This window comes from Scatophagus argus, chromosome 15, assembly GCF_020382885.2.
Source record: "Scatophagus argus isolate fScaArg1 chromosome 15, fScaArg1.pri, whole genome shotgun sequence".
Classification (NCBI taxonomy): Eukaryota; Metazoa; Chordata; class Actinopteri; family Scatophagidae; genus Scatophagus; species Scatophagus argus.
In genome coordinates this window covers 13,320,168-13,339,559 of record NC_058507.1, presented here as the reverse complement: position 1 = coordinate 13,339,559, position 19,392 = coordinate 13,320,168, and the positions used below count along the sequence as shown (strand labels likewise).

General features: G+C 40.1%; 2 protein-coding genes across 3 annotated transcripts in view; both read right to left on the bottom strand.

The window, feature by feature from the left end:
• Positions 1–670: 670 nt before the first annotated feature.
• pomt2 (protein-O-mannosyltransferase 2) lies at positions 671–8,211 on the bottom strand. 2 transcript variants are annotated; one of them, XM_046413602.1, is made up of 22 exons: positions 8,143–8,201; positions 7,392–7,730; positions 7,214–7,298; positions 6,957–7,061; positions 6,742–6,850; positions 6,368–6,476; positions 5,799–5,958; positions 5,606–5,712; positions 5,427–5,509; positions 4,965–5,074; positions 4,803–4,869; positions 4,640–4,700; positions 4,441–4,519; positions 4,183–4,334; positions 3,992–4,083; positions 3,814–3,890; positions 3,656–3,727; positions 3,510–3,569; positions 3,310–3,415; positions 3,077–3,217; positions 2,492–2,603; positions 671–1,802 (listed from the first exon to the last, which is right to left on the bottom strand). In XM_046413602.1, coding segments are annotated over exons 1-22 (2,334 nt in total). In that variant the 5' UTR covers positions 8,145–8,201; the 3' UTR covers positions 671–1,696. The 2 variants fall into 2 exon arrangements, with proteins under 2 accessions (XP_046269558.1, XP_046269559.1); XM_046413603.1 differs by having other exon boundaries at positions 7,392–8,211.
• A 1,130-nt stretch (positions 8,212–9,341) lies between these two features.
• The window catches only part of LOC124071880 (latent-transforming growth factor beta-binding protein 2-like), an 80,009-nt gene continuing 69,958 nt past the window's right edge, over positions 9,342–19,392 (bottom strand). Inside the window, exons 32-41 of the mRNA XM_046412901.1 lie at positions 19,260–19,388; positions 18,612–18,746; positions 17,396–17,602; positions 17,184–17,276; positions 16,718–16,846; positions 16,130–16,267; positions 15,224–15,397; positions 14,851–15,129; positions 13,372–13,521; positions 9,342–11,584 (exon numbers count right to left, since the gene is read on the bottom strand). Of these exons, the coding sequence (XP_046268857.1) occupies positions 11,409–11,584; positions 13,372–13,521; positions 14,851–15,129; positions 15,224–15,397; positions 16,130–16,267; positions 16,718–16,846; positions 17,184–17,276; positions 17,396–17,602; positions 18,612–18,746; positions 19,260–19,388 (1,610 nt within the window). The 3' untranslated portion in view covers positions 9,342–11,408. The remainder of the gene's footprint in view (positions 11,585–13,371; positions 13,522–14,850; positions 15,130–15,223; positions 15,398–16,129; positions 16,268–16,717; positions 16,847–17,183; positions 17,277–17,395; positions 17,603–18,611; positions 18,747–19,259; positions 19,389–19,392) is intronic.

Below are 19,392 nucleotides of genomic sequence, written 5' to 3'. Positions count from 1 at the left end.
GTCCACTGGTTTATCGTGGTATAACCCTGCCTCAAGGTGAAGCCAAAGTTATGAAAATACATTATACACCTCAACATTCACAGCATAACCGCCCACTTGTGCTACATGAATATGTTAATACCGCCTTACGCCAAGCCATCCATTAAAATCACATTTTCATGTTTATTCGTCATTGAAGAACTTATGTTACTATTTTTCTATTGGGAGTAAATACTGTACATTCCTGCTTTATACATAATGCAGAGTTTCGGACAGAATCAGACTGTAAGCAGGAGTTTATAGCACAGGGGCATACTTAGTTGTGGGTGTCCATTTTTTGCCTCTGCCCTTCCAGCTGCGAGAAACTGTCACTGAAAAATCCCAATTCCCAATGTCATTTAAATTTCATGGTATTAATCAAATTGGAATTAGCCTATCACTCAGATCAGTCCTAAATAAAGGATCACACGTAAATCACGTAAAGAGAATCTTTTTTGTTTGTTTGTTTTTGTTAAGGCAAGGTCAATCACCTGGTTCAACAATAACTGCAATTAAAATAATAGTACATACATACATGCTTGGCATAAGTGTACAAAAATTATCAAAAGGTTTCTTGTAGCAGTTCCTCTTATAAGCTTAAATTTTGCTGACAGAATTAAATATTGCATATATGAACATGAGCAAGCACAGGCCGCAAGAATATCACAATTTATTGATCATGCTGACAGGTACGCCTACATATGACACTGAGAGTCAGTAGTAGTCTAATACAAAGAAACCATTATGGACAGTATTAAAAAGTACAGACCAGACAGTAAGACCAAGACAATCACAAACAAAAACATGATACCACAGAACTCTGATATCTACTGAACTAAAAGTATTTTCTTAAAGACTGATGAATGAACATGGAGATGCAGCATGTGAATTTATCTGATTATTTTCACTCCTCCTCCTCTCAGGCACTTTAGTTTATTACTGAGACGTACAGTAAACACATATACCTATAGAAGTCCAGGATGTGAGATGTGTTGAGTTAAGGCAGTTTGGTGATAATTAGTGTCTTGGTCTTTATTTTCAAAAACTCCACAACACTCTGGCTTCCATATTGCACTGATTCAAATCTATACAGATTACAATACTTGGAAATGTTCAGACACACAAATACATCTACAACTAAAGACTCCACAGCAGTGACAGTCAGTACCTTAAGAAAATTGTCTTTTACTGTAAACACTCTAAGACTATAAGTCCACGAGACCTTGATTTAAGTCCCTTATGCTGAAAACAGTTATACAATCCCGATTCCAAAAAAAAAACTGGGACACTGTGTAATACACAAATAAAACACAATGTGATAACTTGCTTATCCTTCTTGACATATATACAACAAAAGCCGGCAAAAGTTATGGAAAGAAAAATCAACCGTTTGAAACATTCCACAGGTAAACGTTATCATTGGTAACAGGTGAGAGTATCATGACTGGGTATGAAAGCAGCATCCTCAAAAAGCTCAGTTTGTCACAACCAAGAATAGGGTGAGGTTCACCACTTTGTCAAACACACGACCACATCGGATCAGGAATACTTCATAAAACTGTTAACACAGTTAGTTTCGAAATGACTGCACACTGTTTTCATTTTACACAGCGACCAAACTTTTCCTGGAATTGGGGTCATTCGTCACAATATTAGTTTGTTCTTTGTGCAAAGCTGACTAGAACTCCCAGGAGTCCATCCACTTCAGGCCAGCCATGGCGCTGCCCGACTCGTGTGCCAGAGGACCCGTCATACCGTAGGAGAGTGGATGGAACAGGTAGAAACTGACAGACAGAGAACGTATGACAGTGATTTATACAGTATAAAAAAGGGCTTTTAGACACAGATTTGTCTTCGGGTTAAGGGATGTGATTAAAGGAATAGTTTGGGAAACATTTGCATACCACTCATGTCTGTACAGGAAACATGAAGCTACAACACAGAGATGGTTCATTTAGTGTTGGCATGAGTACTGGAAGGAGGAGGAAGCAGCTTGTCTGGCTCTGTCCAAAGGCAAAAATAATCCACTTCTAAAGATCACTAATTAACATGTTTTATCTTGCTTGTTATGGATTAAATGAAAACAAGACATACCGTGTTAAATGGCGATCAGGCTGTTTTCAACTGCCTCCAGTGTTTATGCTAAACTGAGCTTACTGCCTGCTGACCGCTGCTACAGATTTAACAGATGGGCATCAATCTTCTGATCTAACTCTCAGGAAGCAAATAAGCAGAAATCTACACCTCAACCAACAGCGGAAAGCAGAAAGGGCTGAAATATTTTTCTGGGGGCCTTCTGAGAGGCATTTTGGAAAAATCGAGGGAAAATGGCTATAAAAGATGACTGTATAAACACAAGAAATCTCATTAAATGCAACAGACATAAAACAATGTTGTTACAGGTCTGTCATTATGACTTTATGAACTATAGTAAGATTTTCCTTCACAGTAAATACTCTGCAAGTCATCTCACCTGTAAAGAACACTGAACAGAAGTACCATCAGCCCAGCTCTCTGCAGCCAATCAGAATACGGTGGGTGGAGAAGCAGGTCAGAGCTTCTCAACAGAATGTCTAATGTAATCCCTGTGAAAACAAGTAAAGTGCTTCAACCAGGCCCATGTGACCAACATGACTGCAGAAACTTGGGGGTTAACGATGATCTAACAGTTGGAACTCCTGTTCCCATAATGCTATGGGGGACATAAACAGGGAGTATAAGGTTACAGTTGCTGTACGTTTTGTTTTTTGGCCTACATTGTCCACTAAAAAGCACGACAGATTAGCAATTCCTGTTTATAATATATTCACACGCACCCATGAAAAGATTTAGCAGATTTGTCAGACGGAAACTAAAAATATGTGTATCCTGTCTATATGTTCATATTTGACTAAGTTAGGAGTCCCGTTTTTGATGCAGCCACAAATACTTTAATTGCCTTTCACTTTATCTTCACCTCATGTCTCTCTATTCAACCTCCCCCTTGAAATTTCGCTCTTAGTTTGAAAACCTTTGGTCTTTCTAACGAGAGTAGCCGAAATGCAGTGGAATTTGGTACCTGTTAGCATGCTGTTGAAGAGCATCGCAGGGAAGTAGTGATGATAGTAGAGCACACGGCCCATAGTGTAGAAAGGTGCATAATGCAGCAGCCAGCCAAGAAGCAGCAGTCCTCCTTCTCTCGTAAGCACAAGAGAATGTTCTGAAAGACAAAGTGGAGTACAGAGCATTCACGTGTTGCTTACGTCACCTTTTTACTGTTCATGATGATGGTACCGCTGGCGATAACCATACCTATTCTTTTCTGGCCCAATGACACACCTCTTTGGAGGGCTATAGACGCCACAGCCACCATGATAAGATACAATCCTAAACTGGCCAGGTTTGTCCACCAGACCACCTGAAAAACAGCGTTAAATCATGAGGGATTTAATGTGCGTTGGTCAGACAAGAGTGACAAAAGGAAAAATGAAGCAGGCTTAAGACAGACTTACAGGGTTCCCAAGCAGGTAAACACGATAATCTGTGTCGTTCACTCCAGAAAATCTCAACCCCTTTACAAAATAAACCAGGAAAAGAGTCATGCCTTTAATCTATTAAAAACCAGCAACAACTTTATACTGTAGACAATTCAGCGCACCTGATAGTTGATGGGCCAATGCCAGGGTTTTGAGTTCATCTCATTGTCTTTGGGTTTCAAGCCACTGTTACCCTAAAAAGTCAATGTTTTTGTCAATAAGTGATTCCTGGTAAAACACATTCTGCAAGCACAGGTGGATTAAAATCTTTTTTTCTTACTCTTATCATAACGATGTGGGACTCCAGCAGGATCTCCAGAAAATGGGGCTTCAGCACAGACAAACTTATGTTGGGCACTGCCAGAACAGACAAAACGAAAAGTGACATGTTGGTTAGTGTTGGACAACATGATGAATAAACAAATAACAAAGGAGTACAAAGGATGTGTTTATCGTACATTTGGGATTGATATGATCTTCAATGTTCCACTGAGAGCTTGGAGTCTCCTTCAAGTACGGACTGCAGGTCACCTCCACCTGTTCCCAGCCCCTGCGCAAAAAGCAAAACTTGAGCTTTGTGACTGTATGTACACATATAAATCTTGAACATAAAAGGAGACTGAGTCAGAGCAGAGAGGACTTGTTTTACCACTTTGGGAGAGTCTTGCCAGAGGAGTAAAGCACACAGCCGGTAGCTCGGTGCAGAAAGCGGACTTTGCTACGCAGCACCTTCACCAGGTCACCCTTCTGACCTCCGCACACCTCCACCTGCCACAGGTCATTGGTGTCACCTGTGCCATTCTAAGAACAGGCAAAAGGTAGATATGTGACATGCAATCAGGATTTAACAAGTTGTTAATGCAGAACAAGTTCTTCCAGTGCAGCTTTGAGTTGTGGACCTACTCACAATGCCATAGCCTGTAACCTGGAAATGTTTCTTGGTCATAGGGGCCTCATGCAGGTGACTGTGAAGGTTACGAGTGGTTCTAGAGGAAAAAGGAAAAATTCTGTTATTCCAAAAATATTTGGATGGTCACTGAATCCTTTCATCAACATCAATAAAGAATGTTATGTTTTTCGCTGCTCTGCGGAGTTGTGGTACATACTCTTTGTGCTCCAGTCGAATGATGTCACCATGACGGACCAGATCAGGTTTCCCAGATTGAGCTTAACAGAAACAAACAAAAGAGATGCTTATTCATCACTTCATTATGACCTGAATGGATGTGACTGGTATTTCTAAAGAGTGTGTTAGGCCCATCCTCTCACAATCGTTATCACTCTGTCTGTGAACAATCCACAAGTTGTTGTAGTCCTTATGGAGATAGGCTGTCACCTGTAAAGAAATAAAAGAGAAAATGACTTATTTAGAATAAATCATCACATACATTAGCATAATTATTTTTGAGAATGCTTCTCTCTTAGCCTGACCTGCTGCTGCTTTGTCCCCACTCCCTCTGGGTACAGGTGCCAGTGAGAGTGCAAATAGCCTCCAGCAATACGGAGGTTTTTAACTGTAATGGTGGAGCCATATGCCAGGTCTGCATTGAAACAACAATGAGGTATTGCCTCAAATAATTGCAAAAGACATGAAGCACTTACATTTAATGGAAAAACGTCTTTTGAAACGTCATTTAAAGTGGCAAGGAGCCACCACTCAACAAGTATAGGGATACGCATAAAAAAGAACAATAAGCCTAATAGTAAAACCCTGATAGATCACTTTGTGAAGGCAGTAAAATGTAAGCAAACGTTTCAGTCCATCTGGCTGTCATCAATACTGAGGGAATGTCTACATTTCTCTTGACCTCCTTTTCCATTTTCTTACAAGTGTTTTATTAAATACAGCTGCATCATCATGTGGTTTCATTCACGTATCTGTTTGGGACTCACACTCAGGCATGGATGCATTGTGTAGGTTATTCCCAATTAGACGAGACTGAAAGGCTGAACTGAAGAAACCATCTCCAGGTCCGCTGGTGAGAGAAAACAATCATGATCTGTCATCACGCAGTATTCTGTAAGATGGAGAGTAATCACCCATACAACCGTAAAATAACAATCAGACAAACCTTTTGTTTAACACGACAAAGTGGATAGCAAATATTGTAACGTAGAGGAGAAGTGGGAGCAGGATGAGTCCAACAACCCGAGCCAGGAAGTGCTTTGCAATTTCCACCTGGAGCCAAGAAATACATTCAAACCTCAAGTATTACTCATCAACATTATCAGTTACAGTACCATTAAAAATATGCTTTCATTTACCAGGGAGAGACTCAAGTCTCCCAAAAGTTTCCAGAGGTCCCAGCCTGTGTTCATTCCCACAAGCAGGATGACAAACAGACCAACAAACTTCACTCCCAATGCTCCAGCAAGGTTTACACCAGTCAGTACCAACCATAGCCACCAGGAGGCAGTAAAAGGCCTGGAAACAACAGCAAACAGGGAACAATCAAAGGTGAACCTGCTCCTCAAAAAGTTAGAAAAATGACAATGTTGTGTATCTTTAACTTTAAACATGGTGAGAAAGAATTGTTGGAGAAAGATGAACTGATGAAACAAAAAAAAACTGTAAATACAATTATTTTATAATAGTGATTAAGCTATTGTTTATTTCTAGCAATCAGTTATTTAGTCACCAGTCTCCTAAATAAATACTAATGTCCATCAAAAGCCACCAGCGACCAAAGACAGGTCTTACTTCTATTTATTTGCAAAACAGTCATCCTACCGTACGGTTCACCAGCTAACTGATTAATCATCTAACAGTTTCACCTCTGCATCTCATAGGGCAAAACAGACAAAGCAAAATCAAAGTCCAAGTGGTGTCCTACCTGTGTCTCTGATGGCAGAACTTGACCATGGTCAGCACTGCTGCCATGATGAAGAACATGAGTATTGGGTCTAACAGGATGTACTGGGAAATAGTGATACAGCCAGTGTCTGAAGAGTGGGAAATTAAGCACAAAATTCATTCTATGTTCTTAGGTACAAGACAATGTCCATAATTATGACTGATGATAGTAAGATCAAATTTAAAAAAACAGTATTCTTTAAGGAAAAGCAACATAAAAATTGCTTCTATGAGTTGTTTCTTTTATTTTCTCGAGGAAAACTAGGACACTGAAAGGTAGAGTAATTTGTGCATTGCAACTTTAACATGTTTTTGAGTTGTGCAACCCTTTTAAACAATTACATAATTACTCACCAAATATGAGCAGGATGGCAGTGATGAGAGCAGCAGTGTGAGACTGAGACAACTCCAGCACTACGAGGTAGGCAAAGATTGGGAGAAAAGAGCCCAAAACGGCACAAAACTGTAGGAGGCAGGACAGACATCAGCAAACACAGTATGCATGTATTCAGATTTCAGCGGTAATCAACAGGACAACAGCAGGTTTTGTAGTATGGACAGTGGCATACTCCTCTCATCCCCCAGTAGTTGTGGTGTTCATATTTATCTCCTGGCTTTACGAAAGGAAAGGTGCCATCATAACCTGTCATGTAGCCGGCAAGACCTATCAGCATCTGCAAGGGGGTTGAGATAAGAGATAAGACAGGCCTTTATTAGTCCCACAGTAGGGAAATTCACCACGAAGGAGATCAATACTGATACTAGAGCAGTTTCCATGAAGTCTCTTGTGCCTATAAAAAACAAAAGAAATAGTCTGCCTTCTCACCTTTCCCAGAGGAGGATGGACATCAAAAAAAAAGGTTCTGTTGATGTAATAGCTCCCCATCTTTCCAAAGTGGGTCTCATCCCAGCTGAAACAACAAGCAAGTCATGATGTAAAAAATGGCACATTAACATGCACAAAATCTACATTGCGTGCATGCAGACAGAGGCTTTGTCCTTACCACACATGTGGGGGCTCTGTTATCTTGTAGAGGCGTGTAGAAAAAGACATCCCCACCACCAACATCAGCAGCACCCTGCCTGGGGGCTCGTCACTGACATTTCCTCTGGCCGAAAACTGAGCAGATGTCCCATTTGAGGAATAGGTTTCATCTTCTGATAACCGCTCAGCAGTTTGACTGTTCTTATCCTTTGAGAAAATAGTGGATGGGGTTTTTTCTGGGGCGGGAAAGATTCTTCTGCTTCGTAGTGTTGGGGTGTCTCCTGTTTTGTTCCACTGTGTAATGCATTCTTCCTTTGCCATTAGGAAATATAACCTGCAATAAAATGACCAGCCCCCCTCGAAGACAGGTAAGTCTAATATATTAGACTATGTAGTCATACAATGCAATAAAAATAGCTAGTTAATCAGTGTTAACGAGATGATGTGTAACTGTGCTATCTGGGGAAAATACATTTAAAAACACTGATACGAACAAGATTTAATACTGGAGCACCAGCTAAGTGTAGTGTATGTCAACACAGGCGCTACTGACAGTGAACGTCACTCCTTTTCTCCTCAACAAATTATCAGACATATTTCTCACACTGTCGCCAAGCTATGAAGGCATTTTCATCGATAACACATACTTATCCTAGCTTGCTATTTTCTAACCGCGTATCCGTTCGTCAAATGTAACCTCTCAAAACAATAATGCATGACAAAGTGCTAATGTTCCCTGTCGCTTCAAATAACATTAGTTAAAGATTTACATTAGCAACGCAGAGAGCACGAGAGGTCGTCGCACGAGACAACGAAATACGTAGAAGCGAAGTAGTTTCTGGGAAGTGTAGTCCACTGCATTATTTATTTGGGCACGGTGTTGCAGGATAAACACAATTTCCCAGAATCCTTGTGGAAAATCTCCCTTTCCCTGGTTAACTAAAGGGAAAAGGTTAAGCATGCTGTTTCAAGAAAAGCAGAGTATGTCATGTGGACACTAGAGGGAGGTATAGTCCAATCAAGCATTTTGATTCTTTCTTTCTTTCTTTCTTCTTTTTATAAAATTGTTGCTAAAGAGAGATTTTCACGACGCAATCTAGAAGTGGGGCATGGGGACCCCCAGGATCCCTTGTTGGGGCCCCCAACTAAAAGGGGAATCATTTCTTGTAATTCTAATTCCATAAATAACACACTGATTGTTTTTGTTATGGTTTCATACACTTTCTTTAATAAAACTTCTTACTGCAAAATTCTTATCTATGGCAAAATTTTGTCAAATGGGTGTCTGAGGACTCATTTGTGTTATTTTTTGGGGTCCTTGAAAATTTAAGAACCCCTGGCATAGATTCTAAAGAATATGAAGTCTGCGTTTGCTTAAATATTCTAAATGCAATTTTTAGGTGCTTTTTTTTTCCATTTTCTGCAACATCTACTTTTTACTGCACTACATAATTTTGGTAGTTATAACTACTTTGCAGATTTAAACTTTATATTGTTTCATTTCTATGTAATAAACTGCTTAACAGAAGCTATATGATTTAGCTAAAATTAGCTTTGCCTTAACCAGCTGCAACTTGTATCAAAATAATACTTGATGCATTACAATAGAAAATAACAATTAATTAATTAATAATAACATTAGTATTTACTAATATTACAGAATGAAAGCTGTCTTTCTGCATGATGAATACCTTTGATGACACATCTGACGTAACAATTCTGCACTTTTATGTGGACAAATTCAAGTGAGTAGTATTACTACTTTTACTGAATATGTGCCAGCGATCCATATCTGCACCAAACTGTTCAAGAACTACACTAATATGTAACATGTAATACAAACCACAACTAACAAACCTCATGCTCTTGCTTCAGTACAAACAGCAAATGGACTGTTATATTACACACATGATAAATGTGCATGGTGTGTTGGGTGTCATTTTGCAAAGTAAATTATCAAAGAGACTGATATTTTTGATGTTTTTATTTTGATGACTGATAGTGATTACAGTCAAGAGGTAAACAAAATGAATGAGCAAGATATTTCCAATGACCACAGCTTTACATCAAGACATTTATCTCAAGTTATTTGCGGTTTTCAAAGGCTTTAAGTACTCCAACTTGACCCAAAGTTTAGTGGAAACATTTGTACAACTGCATGTTTTAGGTCATGAATTCATGTGAGGGATATAAGTGACCAGCTTTACTCATCCTCCAAAATTAGACTGATGCGATTTCTTTAAAGACATTCGGCCCATGAGACAAATAATGCCATTACTTTCTTAAACCTGAATATATATTAAAAAATAGTATGAGTGCGAGTTGAGAAACCAAATGTATGGGTGATACTGTCTATGATACATTCATGACATAAGACTCCAGTGGAGACTAAAAGAAAGAAATGTTCACAATTACTAATATTCAGCCATAAAGTTGTGATAAACAGAAGTTGGTGCTTGCATTTCAAAAGCATTGTCTTCGAAACTTGAAGAGACAAAATGTCTGTGATTAGAACAGTGCTGCCACTTCCAAAAAATATATTTCATTGTCTGCTCCACAGGGCAGGGTATACACACACTTCCTCTGGTACAGTGTCAGCCATTCTTCTCATACGTTAAAAGATATGCTTTAAAAACATTTTTACAGACACGTATAAATCTACAAAGCTATAATGCCAGATTTTTCTTACATTTTAGGCTTTACGTCAAACAAAATATTGGTTGCGCTATGATGCATTAAGAGAATATGTAACAAAAATAATACATAGTACTAGATCTGTACAAAATATGCCAAACCTCTCCAACAAAGCCTTTGTCTTTACATGCATTCAGAGATGCACACATGGGAATTGTCTGATGTGAGATCTGGGATCCAATTGCATTGCAGCTGAATGTAAAAGCCTTGTGCTGGTGCGACCAGTCTTTCACTTTAAGCAGTTATATTTGTGGATAACTTCAATTTATTTACCTTCTTGTTGTTTCAGAAAATAGGCTGTGGCCTAGAACCACAGTTCGATAAGTTACGGCACATGTGGTTTTTACAGTATAAGCATAAAACAAGTCAATACTGTTAACAAGAAAAAAATCAAATGAGTCCATGTATTTCTACTTCATTGTTGGTATTAAGAGTGTAAAAAACTGGTGTCAAACAGAGAAAGGCAGGTTATACCTATTGCACCTTTTTTCAAAACATTACATAGATCATCATATACATCTACAGTCTTTCCAGGTTCATGTTAACAGCTCATGTTTTTAAGGTTTAAGTTTGGCTGTGCTGACTTCCCAGTACTTGGTCCAGTGATTCTTCAGCTGGTAGGATAGAAAGGCAATTGTGGGAAAAATTCTCTTTTTGAATTTCTGGTGTTCTGTCAGCTCTGGAATCCATTTAGTCCAAGACAAATGGTAAGTACAATGACTGAGCAAGATAACACTGGTGAGAGGGTTTGACAGTGAAGCACAAGCTGATTTATGAGTGGCTGATTTCTTATGATGCTCCTTCTTTTACAAGAGACATTTCTATTCATCTCCCCGCACTGTCTCTGAGGTCAATTGGCGAGTCAAATAAAACAAGAGGAATCAAGTGTGCCCTCTGAAATAGGTTGCTTTCTTAGTTTGCAGAGGCCCGTCATGTAAATGAAATAAATAACACACAAAAAAAGTGAAAGAGAAAATAATGTGGAAAATATCTGCATATCAAATTGCCTGGGGTTACTGAATAAAAAAAGATCAGTCCACAAAATCCCTTTAAGGCAAATGGATATCTGCTGAATACTAAATCCCATGTAATACATTCACTGCACAATTCCTGGTCCTCTTGAGTGTGTATGAGGGGGATCTGAATGTGTTCTGAATGCTAGTGTGTGTGCTTTTGTATGTTTGTGTTTGTGTATGTGTGCGTGTGACGTGTAGGACTACGAGTTTGGACGTCTCAGCGTTACTGTTGGAGGTTTAGTGCCAGGCCCTTGGGGACAAGGGCAAAAGGGTGTAAGGTGATCTTTGAGGAAGCAGGAGAAGCCAGCGCTCCAACAGTCACTGTCTCAGTTTCCTGTCTCCCCGAGCTCAGACTCCGGGATCGCCGGGATGCATTTGTGTGGCTTGGCAGAGGCCACGAAGCCTGGCAAACAGGTACACTTGTACGATCCCTCTGTGTTGGTGCATTGCCCGTTCTGACACAAAGGCACCTTGTCGCTGATGTCCTCGCACTCATTTATGTCTGCAGGGAAAGAAGATACGACAGGCTCGTCAGCAGGCAGATTTCACAGCTGGAACAGCTGCCTGCACCACATCTGCTGCAGGGTGGCTGGATACTGGAAAGTAATTTTAACTTCTGATTTCAATTAAAACTTCATCCTTTCTTCCTTTTCTCCCTCCATCCCTTTCTCCCTGACTTCCTTCATTCCTTGACCATCTCCTTTCTTCCTGCCCACCTTCTTTCCTTATTTATTGCCCTCCTTTTTTTCCCCCCACCTTCCTTTCCTTCCAGTTTCTGTGGAAAAAGCAGCTGGCAAAACAACCTTACCTGAAGGTGGATTCAGCTATGCTGAAGATTTCTATCATATCTCATGACCTTCATCATCAGATGGAGTAAAACTGAAAAAAGCTGACTTTGAATTTTAGTTCAATGACTGTTTAATCTCAGCTAATATGAAAGAGAAGTTGAAGTTGTTAGAAAGGAAATAATTCCACAACTTCGATAATTATTCAATTAAATCTTTTACTCTACCAAAAGGAAAATTAATCATCACCTATTTTGAAATTATATTGATCTCTGAAGTAAATTTTGTTTCTACAAAAGAACTTGCTTCTTACCTTCATCTTATATTATAGTAAATTATAGTGTAATAAATTGAATATTTTTGGTGCTTTAGACTGTTGATAAGAGAAAACAAAACATTTGAATTAAGCAATCAATTAACTGAAAAAAATAAATAAAATCAAAAACCGTTTGAATTCCATGAAAAACAGATGCACTGATTAAGATCGTGTGATGTGATCAAAGGCTCCACAACGGCTCCCAGAGGTGAGACGAGTTTAAAACGTTACGCATTCTTGTAAGCAATATACAAATGTGTATAAATTCGTTCCACCAAAGTTCACATTTAGAGGTACAAGGTTTACACTCAGCAACAATGATATGTTGCCTAATCTGGTATAGCTTTAATTAAACATGCCGTCATGTTGCGTGTCGGTTGGACAGGATGTGAACTTGAATTCCCAGCCATCTTGAGTTATGAACTGTTCAGAATGATGGTAAAATTAACTGCGCATTGGACTATGTTTCCTTTTGGCCTTCAAGTGATTTTTCTTTCCCTTTTCTCAGCACGGGAGGTCTGATTGTCATTTCATGGCAGTCAGTCTCAAATGACCCTCCTTCTGTTTATGTCATGTTCTTCTGGGGAATCGCAAGTGCTGATATTTATAAAAAGAGGGATGGCACGAGTTGCACAGCTCCCACATGTTTCCACACAATCACTTTCCTTGGGAAAACATCTGGCCTTGGAGATGATAAGTTGTAAGCAACCAGAATATCGAAATCATAGCATTTCATTACAAAAAGACAGTCTCACTTTCTTACAAAACAAACAAAGTACACTTAAAAGATATAATATCTCATGTAGTTCACTGAGTGGCTAAGATTCAAGGCCTCCTTACTCTTGGCAAAGGGAAACGCATTGGTTTTGAGGAGTATACTACTTGCATTAGTTCCCATAAAATATGACTTAGTGCAAGGTTGTTAAATTCAAAGCTTCTCCTTGACCTTGATGATACACTGACTTACCTCACTGAAATTAAGACCTGGCTCCAAAAGGATTAAACATGAAGGGAGAGTCAGTGGTGGTTAGATTTCAAGATTCAACACCACATTTCAAACCAGACTAAATGAACTGATTTATTCCCTACTGGTTTTACAAAGTCTCTGAACATTTTTACTTGGAATGCGAGTTGAAATGTGGGTGGTCTGCTGAGAGAGATGCAAAAGATGCTGGACAAAGAACCCACCTATGCAGGCCATCTTGTTTAGGTTGAATTCGTAACCATCAAAGCAGTCGCAGGTGTAACCTTCTCGCACACGAACGCAGCGGCCATTTTCACACCCGTTCAGGATTCCACATTCCTCTGCTCGGAGACCTTCAAAGGCATCGTAGCGCTCTGATTGGACACATAAAAAAATCTTGTTATGTTGTTTCTGTTAAAAAAGAATATTGTTCTGTTATTTTCTACATTCCAAAAGGAGGTCAGAGGTCACTATATACAAGTCGTGGTGGTAGAAATTCTCATAGTAGGATGGTGTTCCTAATCTCTATGACACCTTAAATCTTTACATCTTTACATCATGTGGTCAGAGGTTTCCTGAAGAGTACATAACCAGTTCAGTTAATTTCTTTTTATAGCACAACTCTTTTAAATACAGTATCTATTTAAAATCTATATTGACTGTACAGTACAGTATCTGTAACTATGCAGTCAATATTTCCTATATTCACGTCTATATATGAAAAATATATATATATACACAATAGTACTAAATGGTTACACTGACATTTTATCACCGCCCAGCTGAACTTGTAAACTCAACCCCAAGACACTGAAATCTCTCCCGACGGTCCTTCTGTTGGAGTATGAATAATTATCACTCCTGATGAGCATGTGACACACTGCATGGTAACCTCTGCCACCAGGTTATGAAAGTGTGTGTGTGTGTGTGTGTGTGAATGGGCGAATGCTGGCTTGTGTCATGAAGCGATTTGAGTGGTTGGTCAGACTACAAAAGCACTATATAATACAAACCATTTACCATTTAATTACATATCTGGCAGTTTCAGAGCAACGTTAGCATGAGTCGTGTTTCGGGCCATCTGGCGGATGTAAGTCCAGTACACTCTCTACTAGATCTGTTTTTGCTCTCTACTAACTCCTGAGGGGGATATCTGGTTCTGTCAATGCTAAATGCTCCACTGTGTCCGCTGTTTGCTGCTGAGCAGGTACTGTGCAGTGGGTTTTTAGCTGAAAACAGCTTCCTGCTGCAGCTGAAAAACACTATGACAGCCATGAAAGTGAACCAAAAGAGGAACTTAACAATGAGCTGAAACTGAAACTCACTGAAAAGTAGATGTGGGTGATAGTTTTCTTTAGGTTCATCACTAATTACCCCTTTCATTGTCACTGTCATATGATATATTGATACAAATCAATATACAAAAATAATGATTATAGCCACCTTAAGGAAGCGGGAATACTATAACAATTGCACTTTAAATGTTATAATTTGCCTTTATGCTGTTGCTTCTGATGAGTTTGAGCCCATCACTGGGCTTTAGAACAACAAATAGTGATTTTTTATATTATGACTGTCAGTGCCTGAAGCTCATAGTTTACCCACATTTCATCATTAGTATACTGTATATTAAATATGAACGTATACAACAAGTTGGCAGTGGAAAACCTTTCAGTGTGTCTGTGGAAAACCCATATACCGACCAGCATAGGAATCCACTGGTTGTGGCTGGTTCTCCTGTGGTCGTAAGATGGGGACGCGAGCAGGTGGCTGTGGAACGCTGTAGTCATTGTCGTTGAAAAGAGGAACGCTCTCAGGAATGTCATAGGGTCCTGCAGGATTGCCATAACTGTCAAAGTATGGAGGAACAAAAGGCTCCACGTGATCCTCTGGCCCCTCAAGACCATATTCATATCCTGGCCGCTCTCGCAGACTGTCTGAAGCCCCTCTCCGAGGCAGGTTGCACATTATGGCGTAGTCCTCTGAATATAGCAGCACACAGAGGGGAGTTATTTTTTTTGGATATTAATAACAATTGATTTATATAGTGTATCTTATGTGCATCCTTCTTCTCACCAGAGTCTGTCCTGGGGCAGAAGGCACACTGTCCACTCCAGGCGATGCCATACAGGCAGCAACATTCAGTGTATGTAGTTCTGATTCCCTGGAGGGGCTCTGCACACATGTTGTCCCCCTCCAGACGCTGCCAGCAAATATCCATGTGCACACCCTGGTGAGGCTCAAGAGTTTCTGAAAGACAGAATGGCGAGGGATTCATAAAGAGATTGAATCTTGACATCTGTCAACATTCTCAATGTGTGATAGTGAAAAGAAAAGTGAACACATCCAAACTGTCCACTACAATTATCAAATGCGATAAAAAAACTGCATGCGTGCAACTGCACGGACTGCACTAAACCTGTCTTTATCCACGGCTGAACGGTTGAATGGATGAGAGATTTGCACATCTCATTACAGACAATAAAGTTTTCATTTTTTTCCAACACACCACCAATTTCATAAACTCTGTAAACTCCTTGTTGGTCCAGTTATTATGTCCATATATCCACCATATTTGTTCCCTGGATTTGTGCGAGACAATAAAGACTATCTGTCCAAGTTGGGTGGGTCGAAGATGAACCAGTTCTGCAAAAATCTAACAGAACCAGGGCTGCGACCAACAATTTTCCGTTATTAATTCATCTGCAGATTATTTTCTTGATTCACTGATCACATTTGTGATGTATAAAGTATCTGAAAATGGTAAATAATGGCCAATAGAAATTTCCAGTGCACCAACTGACATTTGTAAATGGCTTAGTCTGTGCAAACAATTACCCCAAACCCCAAATTCCTAATGATACATCTCTGAGAAAAGCAACAAATCCTCATGTTTGCAATTTTTTTCCAGGTCTGATTAATACAAGCAACTACGATTTCTACCTTTGTGAAACTTAACATTTCAATTTAAACTTGTCACACCTGTAGAGTTGAGGTTGGTGCAGCGCCGCCGTGTGTTGTCCAGGACTAATGGGGGACTGCAGAAACAGTTGAACGACCCAGCTGTGTTCACACACACTCCGTCCTCACAGGCATTTCCAAATCCACACTCATCATAATCTAACAACACATTTGCAAAGAGAGACAAAAGGACATCAAAATATGAAGAAATAATCATTTAAAAGTTGTCAAAATTATTAAAGTGCAACTCTCAGCATTTTAATAATCAATACAAAATTGTTATATTAATGGACTGGTAACAACAGGATAAATGAGAATTAAAAAACTGCCAGCCTCTGAAGACATTTCCATTTTTGATAGCATGACAGTTTTCAGTTTTGTCAGTATGAAATGGAGGTGCAAACTGGTTGAGAATGTCAGATGGATGTGGTGCAAAATCAAAATGTAGGCTTAAAGCAGTGAGCTCCATGGGAAAAGCGGCCTTCGTAAGAGCAGCTAAAACACTGACCTGACATAACAGTGGCCAGTACAGTTTAATCTGATTAAATCATCCCAGTTTGTATGTTATTGCTGTATAGATGTTTTTCACATTCAAATGTAATTTCTTACCCACACACTCAAGCCGGATGTTGTCGTAGTAGAAGCCACTGCGACAATAACAGGTGTAAGTAGAGAAGAGATTTGAACACTGTCCATTCTTACAAATCTCCGATCCAAACATCTCACACTCATTTGCATCTGAGGGGAGAAAGAGAGACATTTACATCCTGGTATTACATCAGTGAGATGGAAAGCAACAACAGTCAAAACCTCAAACTGTTTACCTGCCTCATTCACTTGTCTTATAACAAGGTGTCAGGACACACTCTGGTTACAGTAATTAGTCAGGTATGCTGGCAGCTATCCCATTAAGTCTCGGCTAGCTGTAGAGACACCCTCGTAAATGTAAGGAGGGATTATGTCTGTCTATCTGGCTAGAAAACAGGCTGACATTTTGTCGCTCTGCGTCGATGTAAAATTTTGTGAGATGGGAACCTATAAATGCTCAAGAATATCAATAAAAGAGTGCGGGTACCTATGTAATCACGCTGTTCTCTCACACTCGGTGTAGAGGAAGCAGGCAGGGGAAGTAATCCACTGCCATGAGGGCACAACTGGTTATAATCATCTGGAAAATCAAAATTATCCTCATTAATGACAGATAAGATGCACAAATACTAAAAAATGCCAATAAAATATTATAACGTGCACTAGTCCACTTTATCTCATATGCCATTCTTGTTGTACCTCCTCCTGGAATAGGACAAGCGTGGATCTCGCAGTTGTCTCCCCAGCCTGCCCCCACCGTGCAGCAGCACTCCTGCTTGGTGGTGTTTCGAGACAAGACGTTGTCGCAGAAGTTGGCGTCATTCAAATTATAGTAACACTCTTTCCTCTCTTCGGTTGAGGGAGTGGATTGTGGGACCTGAGCAGCCAGCGCCTGTTTAATATCAACTGTAGATAAACAAAGAAAGCATTTCTTTAGGTCAGGGGAAGTCCTGTTAGCTATAGAAAAGCACCTGTGGAGGTGATGTGGATTTTCTCTTAAGCTCATTTATAGAAGTGTTTGAATGCAAAATTGAGGTGGGAACTCCCAGAACATAAAGTAGATCCTACACCTCTGAAGTACATCATCACATGTTACTCCATTCTCCAGCAGGTAGTGCCTTACCCTCGCCTGCCACTGCTGAGCCTGCTCATTTGTCCAAAGGCATGGGCTCAGGCATTTCACCGTTAAGCTGCCGGCTTAGCCAAATGGAAACACTGGCATGTGAGTCAACACACCATTCACTCTCACATGATTGATTAACGCACGTCAAAAGCAAACAGCGGAATGTGGCAAAAAGGTACACAAAGGCATAACTGGGGTTTAGTGCCCAGGCAGAAGAAAAAACATCCCCGCTGAGGGCGCGTCGCTTAATAATGTAAATATGGCCAATACGTGTACACATACGCCTATCACGCCCGGAGACGTGATGGTATTTCCAAGAGTCAAAAGGCCTTTTCCGACATTCTGAAATTGCACTGAATTGCGTATCTGTAACCCCTGCACTTAAGATCATTTTAGCACTGAAGAGAGCAGTGTGTCTTCAGCACTAATGGCCAATAGCTACACCTTATCCTTGTTTGTCTTGGTGAGGAAATGGGTTTGTAACATCTAGGCCCTTAGGGTTTTTACTTGGCTCTTCTGGAGGAGTTGCTCAATCAGTCATTTGAGGGATTAGGCTAATACAAATTTTTGTAGGCAACCCACCCAACCATAACCTCAGCCTCTAAAACAAATGGAAACAGCCAGGTCAAAAGATACTCTAAGAGACGAGCAGCAAGTCATGTCCACCTCGTCACCCTTGTTGTTTGGATAATGAGAGACGGCTCATTAAATCAGGGACAACTCCGTCTCCCAATGATGGGATGGAGAATTAAGTCCTGTGAGTCACTGTGAGTGCTAGTCCTGCTCTATTACCCAGGGAGCGGCACTGGCTGGTGTTGGGATCAAATTCCTCATTGTCGTTGGGGCAGATGCACAGGAAGCTGCCATCGAAGTTCTCACACAGGGCCGCCCCGCACAACGCCAGGCTCATCTCGCACTCATTCACATCTGAGAAAGGCAGGAGAAGAGGTCAGTAGAGGATCAGGCACGTACATGCAATCCACAAGGTCATGGCAAGGTCACATAAAACAATCTTTATCAACTGGTTATTGGAAAACTGTTGTTTTGTTTTTATAGATATGTTAATGTTTTTCACTCTTGAAATTTGAATAATGCTGTCTCTGAAAAAGAGACCAATTTAGCACTTTTTAAATAAAATAAAGCTGGGCACTAGTTGTTGGGAAACATTATGCAAACAGGTGTAAAAAGTGCATTTATAAACAGTGCACAGATTTATACACATTTGGTGCTCTTGTGAGGATTTACAGCAGCAGGAAAGTACATGTGGGATTGACTCAAAATATACTGCAGTGTCCATGTTCATTGTAGTGAAGTCAGTTCAACAGTGTGACTCACTAATGGGTTTTTAACAGTTTTGAGCTCTATAGCACAGAGGCTTTGGCTGACGAGGAAACACTTATGAGCAATTCATGGTTGGTTTTTAAGCAGTAATATACTCACCAACACATTTGCTCATATCTCCTGGTGGGTTGGTGTAGCCTTGGTCACATTGGCAGCGGAAGGAGCCGTCTGTGTTCTCGCAGAAGCCGTGGTTCCCACAGATGGTTTCATTAACACACTCATCAATATCTGC

Excerpts from the sequence above, each read along its gene's own strand:
- pomt2 (XM_046413602.1), bottom strand. Across the intron at positions 5,959-6,367 it reads TTCTGCCATCAGAGACACAG|GCCTTTTACTGCCTCCTGGT; the intron begins GTAGGACACCAC and ends TGTTGTTTCCAG. Across the intron at positions 3,891-3,991 it reads AGATCATATCAATCCCAAAT|TGCCCAACATAAGTTTGTCT; the intron begins GTACGATAAACA and ends CTGTTCTGGCAG.